Below are 16133 nucleotides of genomic sequence, written 5' to 3' on the forward strand. Positions count from 1 at the left end.
CCTGTAACACTGCTTTCTGTTCATCTTCTCTTAAACTGTTACTGCAGAAAAATCTCTTCTTAAGGAAAACAGCAGCTCTGGATTTCTTCCAGGATGCTTTCTGATAGAATACTTAATTTGGAGATAAGGAAAGTCAATGTACATTGGAGAAGGCAGGATAATGTGGTTAGGAGTCTGTGACAGGTCGTTTGCATTTTCTTGAAAAAGGGGTAATAGTTCTGAAGGTGGGCTGCAATATTGAACTACTTAGCAAAGAAATATGATACACCCCAGATGTATCTTTAAAGTATTTTTGTTTTAAAAGGAAAAAAATTAATTTACTGCACCTTTTAGTATTTTAAAAATACAAAGATGCATGCTGAGCAGTAGCAGATGTGTAAAGACTAGATCAAACTTTGCTGAGATTTTCTTGTTTGTGGACTCTCTAATCCCAGTGGAATTACCATAGGCACAGCCCACTGTGGAATTCTCTTCTGTGAGTTCCTTTAGACTTGCCAAAAGTCATGTTATTGACCACTAACAGCTCTATTCTGCATAACACTTCTATTATCTTTGCTAAAAATAGGTCAGTAGTCATCAGATAAGTTTTGTGATATGCCTGTGAACTGCTTTTCTGGAATATATTCTCTTTGAGCATCAAGTGAGCTGACACATTGGCTTGTTTTAGAAGAGCAACAGTCTAAAGGTGACTGGCAAAGAAGCAGAGAGGAACAATTTCCATAATTGTGTGTGTGTGTGTTATCTGGAATATCTCTCACGTTTTACTTTTCCCTTGTTGAAAATTCTATTGTAAGTCCTCTTCTTGTATCCTGTATTAACTGAAATCAATAGCAATATCCCCACAGATGTCAGTAGGAGATCATTATATTTTTTTAATACTTAAGACATTATCCTGGCTCTCAACAATGTATTAGATAAACCAGCAATGACCAAGTTCTAAAGTGGCTTGGAAAGCTTTAATATTTGAGCACAAATTGAAGTACTGTGGTCTGGATTTCCAGTGTTTAGGTCTTTGGACAACCAGAAAATGTAAATGCTTTCATTTGAGTAATAAAACATTCAAACATCTGAAGTAAATACTTAAAATAATGCTTGAAACTAATCTGTTTAAAAACAAGCAAGCGCCTCCCCTCCATGGCTTACCAGTTTAACCACAGGCAGGACAATTGGCTTATGGATGGCAAGACTTCATAGTAGTCAGAAATCCATGGTGCTGGTTTTCTACCTACTTGTATCATCTACAGCAGAAATGAAGAGAAAGCATATCTGCCAATTAATTATCTTTGACTCATCTTAGATGTACTTGCCTTCTGCATTAGCTTTGTGTTTCACCCACCAGCTACTAGGTGGTTTTGGCTTTAAAAGAAAATGTTAGAACAAGATTCCCCCCTTTCCCCCTTTCTCTGATAGTTAGCATATCAAGCTGTAACTTTTGCAGATATAGCTCATATTAAAATCAATTTTCTGAATAATGAACAGGGGAATGAGACAGGAACCAAAGTTTCGGGTCTTTCCTGTAGCAATTTACCTTTAGTAGTGGCAGATGAAAAAGAATGTATTATCCTAAAGTCAGTTGTGTTGCATTAAACTTCTTACAAGGCTCAGGTAGATAAATTCTATTCTTTAGAATTTATGGAGAATCTTTACTGGAATATTGCACTGAGTCATTTTACAGTTCAAACACAAACCTGCTGGCTAACCTAGAGGATACTCACTGCCAAGTGTGATGTAAAGATTCATATCAAAAACACAGTCAATCCTTCCTTCTCATAAGGAAATGCAGAACATGGTTTTCCTGTAATGAGAGAGTAAAATGGATTCCAACCCCACAGCAGGGTAGAAACAGAAACGGAAAAGAAATAGGGAAGAAAATTTTTGAAGTAGAGGGTAAAATGCATAGCAGGCAGAGAAGTAGCGGGGCAAAAAAAATCAAGTAAAAATGCCAGAAATTAGTTTTTTCTATCAAATGAGATTGAAGCAGAAGAGGGAAACAAGAGAATGAAATGCAAGTCTGGATATTCCAGCTGATTCAGAGCTTTTGTACTAAGTATCTGTATCTTTCAAGCCTGGTTGAAGATCTCTGAATTATTCATATTAAGCTATTCTGTATTAAAATAAGTTGAGGAAGTAGAATAATATACTGCATTCACAGTACGATCCTTGTGAATAAGGGATAAGTTGATTTAGGTAAACATTCTTTCTAATTTTTTATTTCCCTTCATTTCTGAGCTTGTAGTCCCTCAGACTTGGCTATGAGCATTTAGGAACATAACCTGCATTTATGTGGTTCAAGTTACTCTGCAGTATGGAATTTGCCTATTTTTTTCCTAGGCACCTTTTGGAAGTCCCACGAGGAGGAAAAGATAGGAAAGAAGAAACTGCACATTTTGAAATGTTAAGATTTCATACTATTCAAATTTCAGCATACCACATCAGCACAATAAAATTTTGGGTTTCAATTAAAAATAATTTCATGTAGATAATATACCACCGATACAGCGTTAAAATAGTAACTTCCATGATGTGTTGCTGATCTTTTTTTGTCTTGCCCAAAATACGGGTTTATGAGGCTTTGACTTACAGATTTTTAGTGCTTATAATTTTAATAAACTCTCTTCTAGTAACATAGGCTGTCTTTGTAGCCTTCACTTGCTCAAGGCATTAGAAAGTTATTTTCCGCCCGCTCATTGAATACTACTTCTTCTATCTTCCCAACTGTCCTCTTTAGCACCTGCCAGTTATTGTAGCTGCGACTCACTTATATATCGTGGGTGTAAAGTCCCAATTTGTTGTGTGGCAACTGTATCTATAGCAGTCACCCACAGCTATATTATGGGTCTGTACCTAGAGCTTATTGCTCAAGGACTAATAAGTGTAAACTAGTCATTGCTTGTCAAAATATAAAAAAACAAATTGTAAGAAAAACATTACATTGCATAGAACTAAATTGCAGAAGTTCAGCATGTTAAAAGGAAAATCCACGGAGACAAAAATCTCTTCCCTAATCAAAGCAAGACTGATAACTTATTTAAAGATTACTCTGTTATAGATTTTTTCTTCATAGTCTTATTCTGTTAAATTTTATTTGGAAACAGGTATATAAAAGATTATACTGATCTACAGTCTGAAATGCAAGGATTTGGAAAAACTTGGGTTCTTTTCAGAATAAATTTTCTGGTTAAGAACCACTACAGGTGATCTATAGAAGCGAGTATTGGATAAAAGACTGCTCTGTATTGTGGTAGTCACAAGATGGGCAGAGGTGGGGTGAAAAAAAACCCCAAACTTCTAATGGTGTGCATACTAAGTGGGATTCTTGTCTGACAGGATGAGCCCTGAACTTGATATTCCTCTCATGCATAAACAAGGACTGTTCTTCGGGTCTAAAAGACAGTCTTTTAACATACGAATTGCAGGTTTGCTCATAAAGTGGTCTAACTCTAAAGGTATCCACAGTTTTGTCAAATACATGTCAGTAATACAGTAATTGCAGTCATACTGGGATATGGATAACTGGGGGCCAGCATGCTTTATATGTACGTTTCCTTTTCCGAGAGCCCTGGTACTTCTCTGCAGTTGGCCAGTTGTCTGCAGTTACTGGGTAGCTGCCTATCAGCTTGAGAGTCAAGGCTGATAAACCATCAGTCAGTTAAGAGTAAGCTCATGATTCATGCATCGGCCTGCGATGTACCCAACAGCCAGTGCTTCCTGTGAATCTGTATGAGTCAGCCAGTAAGTTAGAGCTCTTGAGTAGCATCTAACAGGATCAGAGATCCTTTGGTAACTGTTTTCTAGCTTTTTTTGTAAAGCAAACTAACAATTAACAATTTGATAACAAAGTAAGTTTAATACTAATGTAATTAGTAGTGTGAAGTTCAATCTATAGAGTTCATCTGATTTTTTTTTTTAGCAGTAACCACTTCATTTTACACTTGCGATTAAGAGAAACCCTGTGACTTTTGTCTCTCCTCATTTCTGTTTGCAGAAATAACAGATTCTGTATCTGAAACTGTGAGCTTTAAGTGGCCAACTCATCTAGAAAAAATTTTGGAACCGAATTGGAAAATTCTTATTTTGCTAAAAAGAACATATCTCCTTGCTGAAAAATTTCTAATCAGACTGTAATGCAATACCATCTTTTAAAAACTCTTGCAAGTATTGTCATTCAAAACTGTCTATTTCCTTCCTGATTAATAAGCTAAATTGCCACTTGAGTGGGTACTTTTCAAAGCTATAGCTCTCTCGCTGCTTCTATGATACAGTGTTTAAGTGTCACTGTCACTATTGAGAAAGCCAAGCAGAAACAGAAAATTCCATCACTTAGGATGAATGGAGCTAGTTGCACCTCAAATTTTATGTGTGGGTTTTTTTTTTTTTAAAGGGGACGGGGGGGATGCAGTGCAGTTGGCTTACTTTACCGTATAACTCGACCCTTTCAGCTGGAATCCTGTTTCACTTGTCTTAGAAAGATGACACCTAGCACCCTTCCCTTCACCAGTTTGAACTCAGAAGCGATCTGTCATCTTGTCCCATCATACTTACTGCATCAGTGTTGTCTCTTCTGTAGTACAAACGTCCTACTTTTGGAATAGGTTATGTTGGAGAGAAAGGCAAGTGCAGTGTGCCAGCAACTACAGAACCCCCTTAGCACCTCATCTGGTGGAAACTTCTGGGAAACTAGCTTAGAGGCTGCAGTTTAAGTAGCTACTATATCAGGCCAGCTTTTCCTATGGAGCATTAATAAAACACTCTTCTATATTTATAATGAAATTGCATTGGAAGAAGCCATTCTTTTCTTATAAAAGGAAGGGACACAGAGAGCTATCTTGAAAAGGAAATACAGAGTAGTCATGTGTTTCCACATCTAATAATTTGCATGACCATCTATTGCAGAGCTATTAGGAGCTGTATATATTCACCAATTTATAAATCAATTTAACTATTCAGATATTCATAAGCATCTACCTTGCCAATGGCCTGGGAAAAGCTGCTGCAAGTCAGTGTTCCTGAACAGTGGAGGATACTTGGCACTGTGCTATTAATAAACCAAAAAGAAAGGCAAGAGAAACCTGTTACCATGTTGATATCCAGAACCATAATTAACAAACAAAAAATCACAAAGCAATAAATAATCAGTGAAGATGGTTGCTGCAAAACATGTCCTGGACAGTGAGTGATCAGGTGGCATCATACAATGAAGCTGAACAGTCATTAGCTTAAGATCTTTTGGTGGTTGGTGGTTTTAAGTCCTATAATCTTTCCCTGCTAAAATACAAAACAGAAGTTATCTTACCAAGAAATGGAGTGAACAACAGGTGGGTACAAACATAAAGAATGTAAATGCTTAAAAATGGATATTGCATCTCATTCTTACAGAGCTACCCCCAAAAACAGTTTGTTGTGTACACAATCATGTTGTTGTAACTTGTTATGAAGACTTCCAGATAAGGTGCAAATTTTCTGGTTCTAGAGATGGCTGACGGGAGGAATAGAGTATGAAAATACACAAGGCTGTTTGGGAAAAATTGTAATAGCACCAGGGGAAGACAAGATTGACAGATATTCATAGGACTTTAGTGATATTTTTCCAGGTTTTCTCCAGATTAAATTTTATATATTTGGTCCTATTTCTCAGTCATTTTCAGTATTTTATTCCTCCACCCTCGCCTTTACAGCAACCTGCACACTGAAGCTGGTTCTCCTGATTTTAGTCAATGATAAGATGTGGGTGTAACACTCTTGCAGTATATAGCCCCGAATTTCTCAGGGTGGTTACCTTAACAGTTCATAGGTAGCAGTGGCAGTACTGTTCCTTCTGTTAGAGCTGTGCCACCAGTGCATGTGTCTCTGCACCCGCTACTGTAAGTGCACCTACTTGTGTACGATGACTCTGGAGCTTAGCACAGGACATCCGTAATGACACATGTGACCACACACCCTTGAGGGAAAAATCAGATATTCAAAACACCTCCAGTGAGTGTGTACTTACTTGATATCTTCATGCTATGCCTCAAAGGCCTGACAAAACAGCAAAAACACCATGAAGGGCATCTTACAGATTTTCTGACTATACCGGAACAGTTAAATTTCACATGAGTCTCATCTGTAGCAAAGACATCTTTCATCTCGCAGGGGAAACCCTGGAAAGGATGCCCTGAACTTCACCTGTGCGTACATGCAATGTTTTCTACATTGTGGATAGTGTCTGTCTAGAAAAGAGTAACTTGGAAGTGTGAGAACTGGCATCCTGTGTGCACAGTGGGTCTGTGTTCCCCGGCAGCATTTTGAACTTACCCAAACATAGCACGATTGCAAGGTGCTGGGGCCAGGACAGCAGGCAGGAGGCTGCTCGCTCTCAGCTGGTGCTTAGCAATCATCCTTTTTCTTCACTGCCACCCCCAGGTGTGTCTGTTGGCAAAAAATACGCCTGAGAGCCTGTGTAGAGAAAATGTACTTGGTTATCTTCTTAGTGAGAGAAATAGATGGAAAATGGAAAGTAAAGGATGACATTGTGAAGAAAATGTCATCATAGATGTAACTAGCTTGTAAATCCTTTAACTGAAGGTCTAACTATATTTTGTATGTACAGTCAGCTCTTCCTGATGAATTTCTTCTAAACAAAAAAAAAATCCAGTATCAGTTGTAGAGGTCATTAATGTTTTGGCATGGGGTTGACGCAGGGGGGGACACGACACCAAACCCAGTTGTCTTGAACTTCTGAGAAAAAGACTTCTATCAAAACTTTCAGCTCAGTTTGGGTGTGGATATTTTTTTTGGCTATTGCTAAGAGTGTGGAACTCAGTGGCAGTTCCAAAGTGCTGTAATAAAAATTGCAGTGATTCCTTGCATTTTGCTGGCTTTCATGTAACACTTATGATAACTTAAATATTTATCCTCTGTAGGACTGGAAACCCCTAAAGAACTTCAGGTTTTGCTCCTTAGCGTGATTTGTTTGTTCCAGCCCTGCTGCAGAACAGAGATTAGCTCTGTTGTATGATTTTCCCTAATTAATCTGCCTAAAACCAGCAGGGCTTCATACAGGCAAGTTCAGGCTTGTGGCTGTATTGTAACTTACTTTCTTTGACCGGACTTGTGTAAGGATTACAAGTCACTTGTTTAACGCCACTGCAGCTCAAGTATGAAAAGCTATTGTATGTAAGGCTTTCAAGGCCCTATGAAAGATCAGTCTCTGACATATACACCTTAATATATCATGATTTTATATGTTTGGGTAAAAAAAATAAATGCTTGCAGCAGTCTTCATGTCTATATTAGTAATGGAGTAACAGGTAGAAAAACAAGTTTGCCAGTTTTCATGCATTATTTATGTGGCATATGGTCTTCCTTTCCTTTTTTTTAACATTAAAATTTAGTTACTGTGCTTACCAATCATCTGAAACAAGATTACTATTTCATGTTAATTAACAGCTGGTTCAATGATATAGTAGGTCTACAAAAATTCTAATCTGAATTTTTTTGACTAAGAGATCAAAACAGCTTGGGAGAGAAAGGGGAATTAGACTAGCAGACTGAACTTTGCTAAAACTGTAATGAAGTCACATTCTTTAAAATATAATGTAAGTTAATATTTTTGTTCTGTTTAGAATTGTAAAATAGGAGCTTACACCAAGAACAAACTCAGAGTAGCTGGAAATTGTAATCGTCATGCTGATCCCTGAAGTGTTCACTCTTGTAAAGTCTTTTGTGGGAATAGCTAATTTATGAACAGTTCATTGTCCACTTTATGGCATGTAGTGCATGGCATGAGTTTTGTAGTACTTTTTAAAATCACTTGTGTCAAGCTGAAAGAATTTGGCATTAATTTTAGTCTAAGTAAAGTATATTTAAAAAGCAAGTTGATCCCTGGGTTTAACCAAATACGGCTTTTTCTATAAACAGTTGTAGACTTTTTGAGCTACAAAGAGCTGAGGAGTTCTTTATATGTTTTCATACTGAATATTCCAAAGTTCTAAAGAAAAATCAAACTTTAATTCAAGAAATTTTAATTGTCTTATGTATTGGGAAAGTACTTCATTATGCACTTTTACACTGTTTTCTTTCATGTGATCATCAGCAAAGCTTTAGGACAAGGGAGAGTTTACAACATAATTTTGATCCTAAACAGCAAAAGAAAATGCTATCAGAAATAAGAGGTGCTAGGCTACTGCAGTAGAAGTGAAGTGTGCTCTGTCCCTTCACTGTTTGTCTAATTATGAAATGGGAAAAGGATTTTTGAATAGCAGGATTCTTTGATTATATTCCTCATGCTGAGAGCAATGTATAGTCTAATGACAGGGGAAGTGTTAAAGAGAGTATTGCCAAGTATGTGTTCTAGCAAACTTTATTCCAAATAATACACAGCTGAGCTGCTGGGAACTGGTGGTTAGGCTTTTCATTTTTCCCTTTAGAGGTATAAATTCATTTGGGGTAAAATCCCAGCCATCACCTTATAACTGGTCCTGGATGCATTTCTCCAGCCAGTTCCACAACATAATAAGCCTGTGACTGGAAGGCGGAGGTCCTTGAGAAGATGGTGGCCCCAGTTGAGATGTCACCACCAGTGCAATTTGTCTGATCAGCTGTGTGCTCCTGGCTGGCTCCAAGATCTTGCTAGGAGTGAGGATTACCAAGAGAAAATAGCAGTGGCAGCCTGCTACTAGCCACCTTTATTTTCTGGTTTTTTCCCCGATTCTATTTCGCTCTGGTGCAGAGGGAACAGTCTGTCAGTGAGCTACAGACAGGTGTTGGTGTGTACATGCTATAGATGTACATATGAATAGGTACATAGCAAAATAAAGCAAATATTTTGGGAGCCATAGAACTTAGCATTTGCTGTAAAAGTAAAATGGTAAAAGGTCCTTTTCTTCCAATAGAAGAAAGTGTATTGTACCTAGAAAGTAGTCTCTGCTGATTAAAGCAGTTGTGGACTCCTGCTAGGGTATGTTGGCTATGATGTAGCTGGAAAGAAATTGTTTGACTGGATAAAAACAGAGGCCATAATACTTGTTTGTTTTTTTTTTTACACACCCACCCACCCACCTGATTTTTAACTTCAAGCAGATGAAGTTTTGACTGTGGTCGAATGTACATGAAACTGTGCATGGGCTAGAATGTTTTTTCACTAGAGCTATGTGAGGAGCACAGGCAGTGAAGCCCTATGAGAAGGGGGAAGTAGAGCACTAGGAGCTCATCACCACCTAACACCATAGGTGCCCAACTCACTAAATTAGCAACAGTGTCTTGTACAATCCTATTTGTTGCTTACTGGTTTTGTCTGGACATGCTGGCAATATACTTAGACTTGGGCATTTTCCAGGGTCTTACAAACTCTGGAAGACTGTTTATCTCCTCTGTGTCAATGAGACTGTAACATATCTAAAAAGATTTTAAATATTTAGAAGTAATAGAACTTGTGGAAAAAATAGTGATAAAACTGAGCTATGGAGAAATTGCAACTTCTTAACTCAGAGTATTAAATCAGTTTCAGATAATTACTTGAAATATTGTGAGCTAACTTTAGATGAGAAATGATGCTTTGAAAGCAACTTCATATAAAATGCTTACATAGTTAAAGGGGAGCTGAAAGCATGAGCATATTTATCTGTATGTTAAATTAATTGCTGCAGTTCATTTTGTGTGGGAGCCTAACATAAACAACTTTGACAACAGATGCTGTTAACAGGACTACATTTTTATATCTTTAACTGTATAATACTTTAGTTTTTACATATCTGATAATATCATAATGTTCAGTTTCATTCCTCATGGTTCAAAAGCAGCATCACTTTGGGATTTTATTTTACTGGACTAGTACATGAATACACAGATTTAAGCCATTGTGTTGTGGAGGGTTTTTTCATTTCCTTTAAGCCACGTTTAATCTGTTTTAAACGAACTTATTTGCTTGTTCTATCACAAACACATCTGTTGTTCACAGCCTTAGTGAGAACTCTGCATATTTTAAAATAAAAATTCATGTAAGAATGTCATTTAGAATGTGAAGTTCTCTTTGCTCCTATTTTTGTTTTATTTACAGATTTTATTTATTTGCTGTTCTAGCAAAACATAAGTATCTATTTGGAGATGCTGCTTCAGGGCAATACATTTAGCATGTATAGTGGACTCAAAATCCTTTATTATATTCTGAAATCTCTCCCCTTTATTATAGGTTTTATTTTTTGTATTCATCCCCTTCACATTCTGCAGTCACCTTCATAAAATGGCACTGAATGGTCGTGTGTCAATGCCATTTTATAAAATGAACTACAGAGATTTACTCCTTGCTTCCTATTTCATGCTCGTTCATGCAGTAAGGAAAGGCAGACTTGTCCTCGTCCTATTGATTTATGTGCATATTGGTATTAATTCTACAGACTGGGGAGGGCTGGTTTAAAGCATTCTGGACAAACTGTATGAGAAGCAAAGTACAGTTGGAGCTTAGGAAGTTTTACGTTAACTTTGTCCTTCTTTATGATTTTATTCTTTCAAATTAAATTCCATTAAGGCTTTTTGCCTCCTTTAAAGGATCTGTTGCACAATTAAATCCTTCTGCAATAAATCCTTCCTATGACAGAATGATAAATTTAACGCATTTGAGGCTTAACAGATGTTTTGTTCAATTATCTTTATTTATTATACTGTATTCTCTTGAAACTTTCTATTTTACTAATTTTCAGGGGCTACTGGCTTCAAAGGACTTCGTTTCTAACTTTCTCTTGTCATAAATGCCTTTCTTCTGGGCAAAGGGCAACCGGGAAGAAAGAGAGCATCTTGACAGAAGTGGCATCTCATAATGCCCTGGAACTGTGGTGTCTCCATGTGTAGCTCTGACTCGGCCTTTCATTCTCTTGTTTAATGTAAATAATTATGTGGTTTCATCTCTAGGACGTGAAGTTGCTAGACCTGCCCTGAATGCAAAATAGGGTAACAGGAGATAAATGAGTGATATAATTAAGCACTTTATCCCTTCCCAGACATCTGAGAAAGTCTCTCTATTAATAGACTTGAAATTTTTCAAGAGCAACCTATTCTAAGTAAAACAGAATTGAAGTATACTTCAAGTAAGGTGATGCAATTAATACTTGTATTGATTCAAATACAGCTATTTAGTATTTTAAGTGATTTTGTTGGTAGCTGTTAATATTTGTTTCTATGATAGAACTCTATTAATTGAGTTCCATTTTTGTTTCTAACTTGAACTAATTCTTCTAGTATTCCCTTCATAAGAACAGTCAAGATAAGCTAAAAAGATAAATAACCAGTACAATCACCCAGTGCAAACAGTGAGGTTGAAGTGTAACTGCTGCAGAAATTCTGTATTCTGGCCTTACAATGAGTATTTCTGTTAAATTGCTTTCCTTGTTTTTCATCTGCTGTGAAGACAGTCTTTTAAGGCTGTCTTTTTGCTCATGGGATGCTGTGTATGGAGAAATAACTGTTACACGTTTTGCCTTAGTGATCTCTTTTTTTTTTTTTGGTAACAAAACCAACAGCATTAATGGAATTTTAGTCTTATTTTCTTAACAGAAAATAGAGAAACAACCAACAGCCTTGGTTAAGCCTAAAAGTATTCCACAAATTCCTGAAGTTTCAGGTTATAAGATCTTTCTACCTGTGCATTGAACCTTTTGAAACTACAGTAAATTTACCGTGGACCTTGGCGTTACTGTTCATGGTCATGTTTCAGATTATAGCTGTATTAGGCAGCACGGTTTCAAGAACCACATGTGAGAAATGTTTGTTTCATTTTTATGTTATTTGAGGTATTTGAGATGTTCCCTCAAAATCCCTTCTGAAAGAGATTGTTTCTTATCTTCACTGTAGTGCATTCCTAAGCTAACAGCAACAAAACAGAACAAGTATCTATAAACATTAACAACTACGTTTTTGTTTTCTAAAAAAAAATATGGGAATATTTAATGTACCACTAGCCTTCTAGTCACAAAGATTTCAAGTTCAGGGTGTGGAGGAATGGAGAGTAGAAAAAAGTATCTTTGAAAGGCAAGTATTTTAATAGTTATGTGTATCATCAAGACCGATGGCTTTGGTTTATTAAATCATTGCATAATATGTTGCCTGAAACTGGTTCAAGTTTACAGGATGTCTGCCACAAATTGGACTTAAGTGGTCTGTTATCATGCACTCTGGCCACGTTTTTGTTTGATAGGTTTGGGGTTTGCCATTAAAGGATGGCAAGGTCAATATTTGGTTGTTGTGTATTACGAGCTCTCATATATAAAACCTGATCGTGAGCAGCTTTAATATATAGCAAAATATTTTTAGTTGATGTGAGAAATACATGTTTGTCTTCACCTTAAGCAGTTTTCTGTACCTTTTTACAAGATGAATAATTACTGAACATGAGAGCCTGGCCTTAGGCTATGCTGTTATTAATCCAGAGTAACCCATTGTCTTTATTAGAGCTATTCTATAATTCACTGTTGTAATCAAAATATTATACTCAAGTTGTTCAATTTCCATTCCACTTGGACACAGTTACATGTAAGCTAGGGGTTGTTTTGCCTTTCCTGAATGTCTTCTACAAAAACTTGTCTCTTTGTATAAATCTTGTTTGAGAGGGCCATCAAAATGTGGCTAACCCATTATCTTATACCAGCAATAAAAATACATGGTATGTGTTGACTGTAAAACTGTTCTCTATTTATTCAAAGTGCAGAAACTAACCTAGAATTTAAATGATAATTCAAATCCTAATAGGTCAGGGTGTGCTTCCTATGGGTTCTTTTCAAAATGTTGATTCAAAACATGAAAGAGGAAATTAAATGGGTGAGCCAGTACACACAGTGCCTGTGGATTACCAGTGGCAGTAAGGAGATTCCAGCATAAAATGGGTTTTGCCTGAAGCGCAGCATACAGGGAGTCTTTGGTTGAGAGAAAAAGAAAATGCATTTAGAGATACAGTCACTGATACCTAAAAATACTATTGAAGTGTTCTAGAACACTCTAAAACAAACTCTTGAAATAGTCCAGCACAAACCATTTAGAAGAAAGCGTAGTTTTACTTCACTTCAGGACATGGTTTGGCAGTATGCTTTGTAATGAAGATGAAAAACCCCTGTTTCTAACCAAGCACTCACAGCCCAAAGACTTGAAGGCTGCAGTCAGTTCAAGTGCTGTGCGAGACAAAAATAACAACCTCCGAGCGTCAGGTTTTCCATTCTTGACGCACCAGGTGAATGGGTTGTTTTATGGAGCGTTTACACTGTGGTGGCAGGGCCGGCCAGAGGAAGGGAGTGTGAAAGAGCGATGCAAGAGCTGAGTCAATACCCGACATTGTTGGATGTCTGTCAGTGCTGGGAACACTGGGGCTGGCCGCGTTCACGTTGCCAAGTGTTAGCTAAGCTGCTGTTTGGCAGCAGATCCTCAGAACGTACTTTTTACAAAGAGGGAGAATAAGTTCATTTCAAAAAACAAAAATCTATCAGGGCAGTTATTTTGAGGGCCGTTTGAACCCTCACCCTGAATTTCTATAACTGCCCAAATAGCTTTCCAGTCCTTAAAACCGAACGGACTTTGTAATTTTATTTGTATTTCTTGATTTTCTTTTTCCTGATTTCTCGTAACATTATTTTCCTTTTTAAGTTGCAGATAAGTGCTTGCAAAACTTTCTAATTTTAAAAGCCCGTTACAGTCCAAAATGTATCTTTTCAGTTGAGTTTGGTGAAACAGAAACACTGTGGACTAAAGTGCATTCACTTCTACAGCCTTAAAATAACAAGGTGGCTTACTCATGTCCCTTACTTCAAGTGTTTGTGTAACTACACTGTATTTACTTTTCTATTGCATATGAGCAACTAATTACTATAGCACCTTTCACTTCTCATAGTATCTATTTCTGTAGTCACCAGCAGTTTTAAATACGAACAAAAAAGCACAGCAGTCCGTAGGCTGTACGGCAGGACTTGGAAAAACAGTATTATATATTTATATAGAGAGATAATAAATATAGCACCCCGCTGTCTCCCATCTACCATCCTGAGTGCAAATTCCTTTTTCTTGCTAATCAGGGGGCTGACTGTTCTCATTGTATTCTGATTCCTTCTTCCAAGTCTCCTGTAGCCTGTTGAGCACAGAGACATAGAGGTGGGGATTGGGGCATGAAGAGGGATTCCTGAAAAGTCAGGAGACTCATGTTTTTCTTCTGAACCACCTTTTACAGGTGCAGACCCACATTTTACATTTAGTTAAAGATCTGCTGTGTCATATTGCTTCACAGGCCAAAGAGATGATTCTCATTTCAAAGAAAGTAAACTTTTGAGATGATGTAACTTGAGAATGACAGATAAGAAGGGAGAAAAGTAGGTAATACATACCCAGGCACTATGGGAATGCATCTGTGTATATGGGAAGGTTACCAAATCACTAACATGCACTATGGGGAGACAAGTTTGATGTCTGGGGAGATGTTAAGAAAGGAGAAGATGAGGATCTCATGAAAAGCTCTGTCATTCATTTTATTTAGCCTTTTTTTTTCACTATCTGCACCTTTTTGGGAGCTTTTGTGTGCATCTAAAGGGTCTGAAGCATTATAGGATGATAAGTCTTTCCTACTAACTCAGGAGGAGCTTTCAAAGAATACAGATGGTAAACAAGACTTGCAAAGCAGCATGTTGAACAGTTAATGCATCCTTTTTTTGTTTGTTTTCCCTTTGAAAAAAAGGAAACTGAGGGTCACTAAGATAACAGGAGGGGACACCCGGAGCAGTCCCGTGCAGTTCAGCGATACGTCACCAGAGTTACAGAACTGCGTGTAGCTGTGCAAGGCCGGCCTGCGCGTTAGGGCAGCGCTGTGGCGGGTTCGGTGCTGCAGCACCCAGGTGGCCAGTACTTCCCAGTGCGGGAGCTGCCTGGTTGGTTCAGGAGATGATTGCTGGAGGAGGCATGCCAGCGAACCAGCTGTGGAACTGAGCCTGCTGTCCTTGCTCTGGAAGTAGAATGACAGTAAAACCCATCTCTAGTCAAGGCTTTCAGACCTGACACGCTTTGGGAATCGCATCGTGGCCCCGGCACGGCCAGTTTTTTGTGATGGCTCCCGGTTGGGACCTGGTAACTGTCTACAGGCCTGAGTTGGGTGAAGTCAAACCGGGCACTTGAGGACACCTCCAACGACTCTGCTCAGCAGTATGTTGCAATCTCCCAGACAAGCCTGGCACAGACTCAGTGTGTCAGTGCGTCAGTGCCAGCACAAAGAAGGGAGCGAGGATGATGTGGCCATCTGTATCCAGAGCAGGATGATGTGGCTGCCCACGTACAGGGCAGGACCGCAGCAGGCACAGTTTACATAGAACCACACCCACACGATTGAGGTATTTTTCCTCTACATCCTCCTAAAGCAAAATGAAACACTTCAGCTTTTAACTGCTCACTGTTAAAAGTAAGCTGTGTAACTGTGCGGGAAGACAGAGGAGCAGGACAGGCGTACTTGGGATCTGTTGAGAGATGCCGAGAAATCTGCTGCTGGGCTGTCAGTGCCGTCCAGTCAGGCTGCAATTGCTGATAAAACAGCGTGGGAAGTTAATTGCATATGTATCAGATCTGTTTTAGCAGGTGTGCTGTGAATGGGTGTGGAAGGTTACTTTGTTAATTCTGAAGGAGCAGGTAGTTAATAAACATTAAAGTTTAATTTTAAGACTGAAAAATGGATAGTGGCTATCTGGATAGTAGCAACTATCTCTAGTTCTTGTGTGCTGTTCTCTGACTTGGCAAGAAAAGAGGCTGTTACTAAATCAACATGAGCTATTCTGGAGAGAAGGAAGTATTTATTTTGTCTGGCGCTCCATGTTCCTCTTGCAGAATAATGTGTGATTAATTATTCTTCTATCACTTATGAGCTGCTTGGTTTGTCTGTGGCCAGTCTAGTTATTTATTTAAACTGCTGTGATGGGCAACAGCAAGAAATTTCCTATCTCTCTTAAATATATTCTAGTTAATAAATATGAGTTAAATATATTTTCTTACTGCTCTTTAACTAACTTCAGATCCCTATCAAAGAAATAAATATGGCTGTATGTTTATCAACAGGCCAAGTTCTCGTAGAAATTTCAAGAACACACAAGAAACTTAATGACAGTCTAGAGGAGAGTGTAAGTTAAACAATTTCTTTTTTAAATCTG

At 38.0% G+C, this 16133-nt stretch overlaps 1 protein-coding gene across 1 annotated transcript in view; it reads left to right on the forward strand.

Moving 5' to 3' along the window:
* BAIAP2L1 (BAR/IMD domain containing adaptor protein 2 like 1) overlaps positions 1-16133 on the forward strand; it is a 39429-nt gene that overhangs the window by 13572 nt on the left and 9724 nt on the right. Inside the window, exon 4 of the mRNA XM_086473198.1 lies at positions 16042-16103. Within this exon, the coding sequence (XP_086329324.1) occupies positions 16042-16103 (62 nt within the window). The remainder of the gene's footprint in view (positions 1-16041; positions 16104-16133) is intronic.

This window comes from Leptosomus discolor, chromosome 14 (assembly GCF_034619465.1).
Source record: "Leptosomus discolor isolate bLepDis1 chromosome 14, bLepDis1.hap2, whole genome shotgun sequence".
Classification (NCBI taxonomy): Eukaryota; Metazoa; Chordata; class Aves; order Leptosomiformes; family Leptosomidae; genus Leptosomus; species Leptosomus discolor.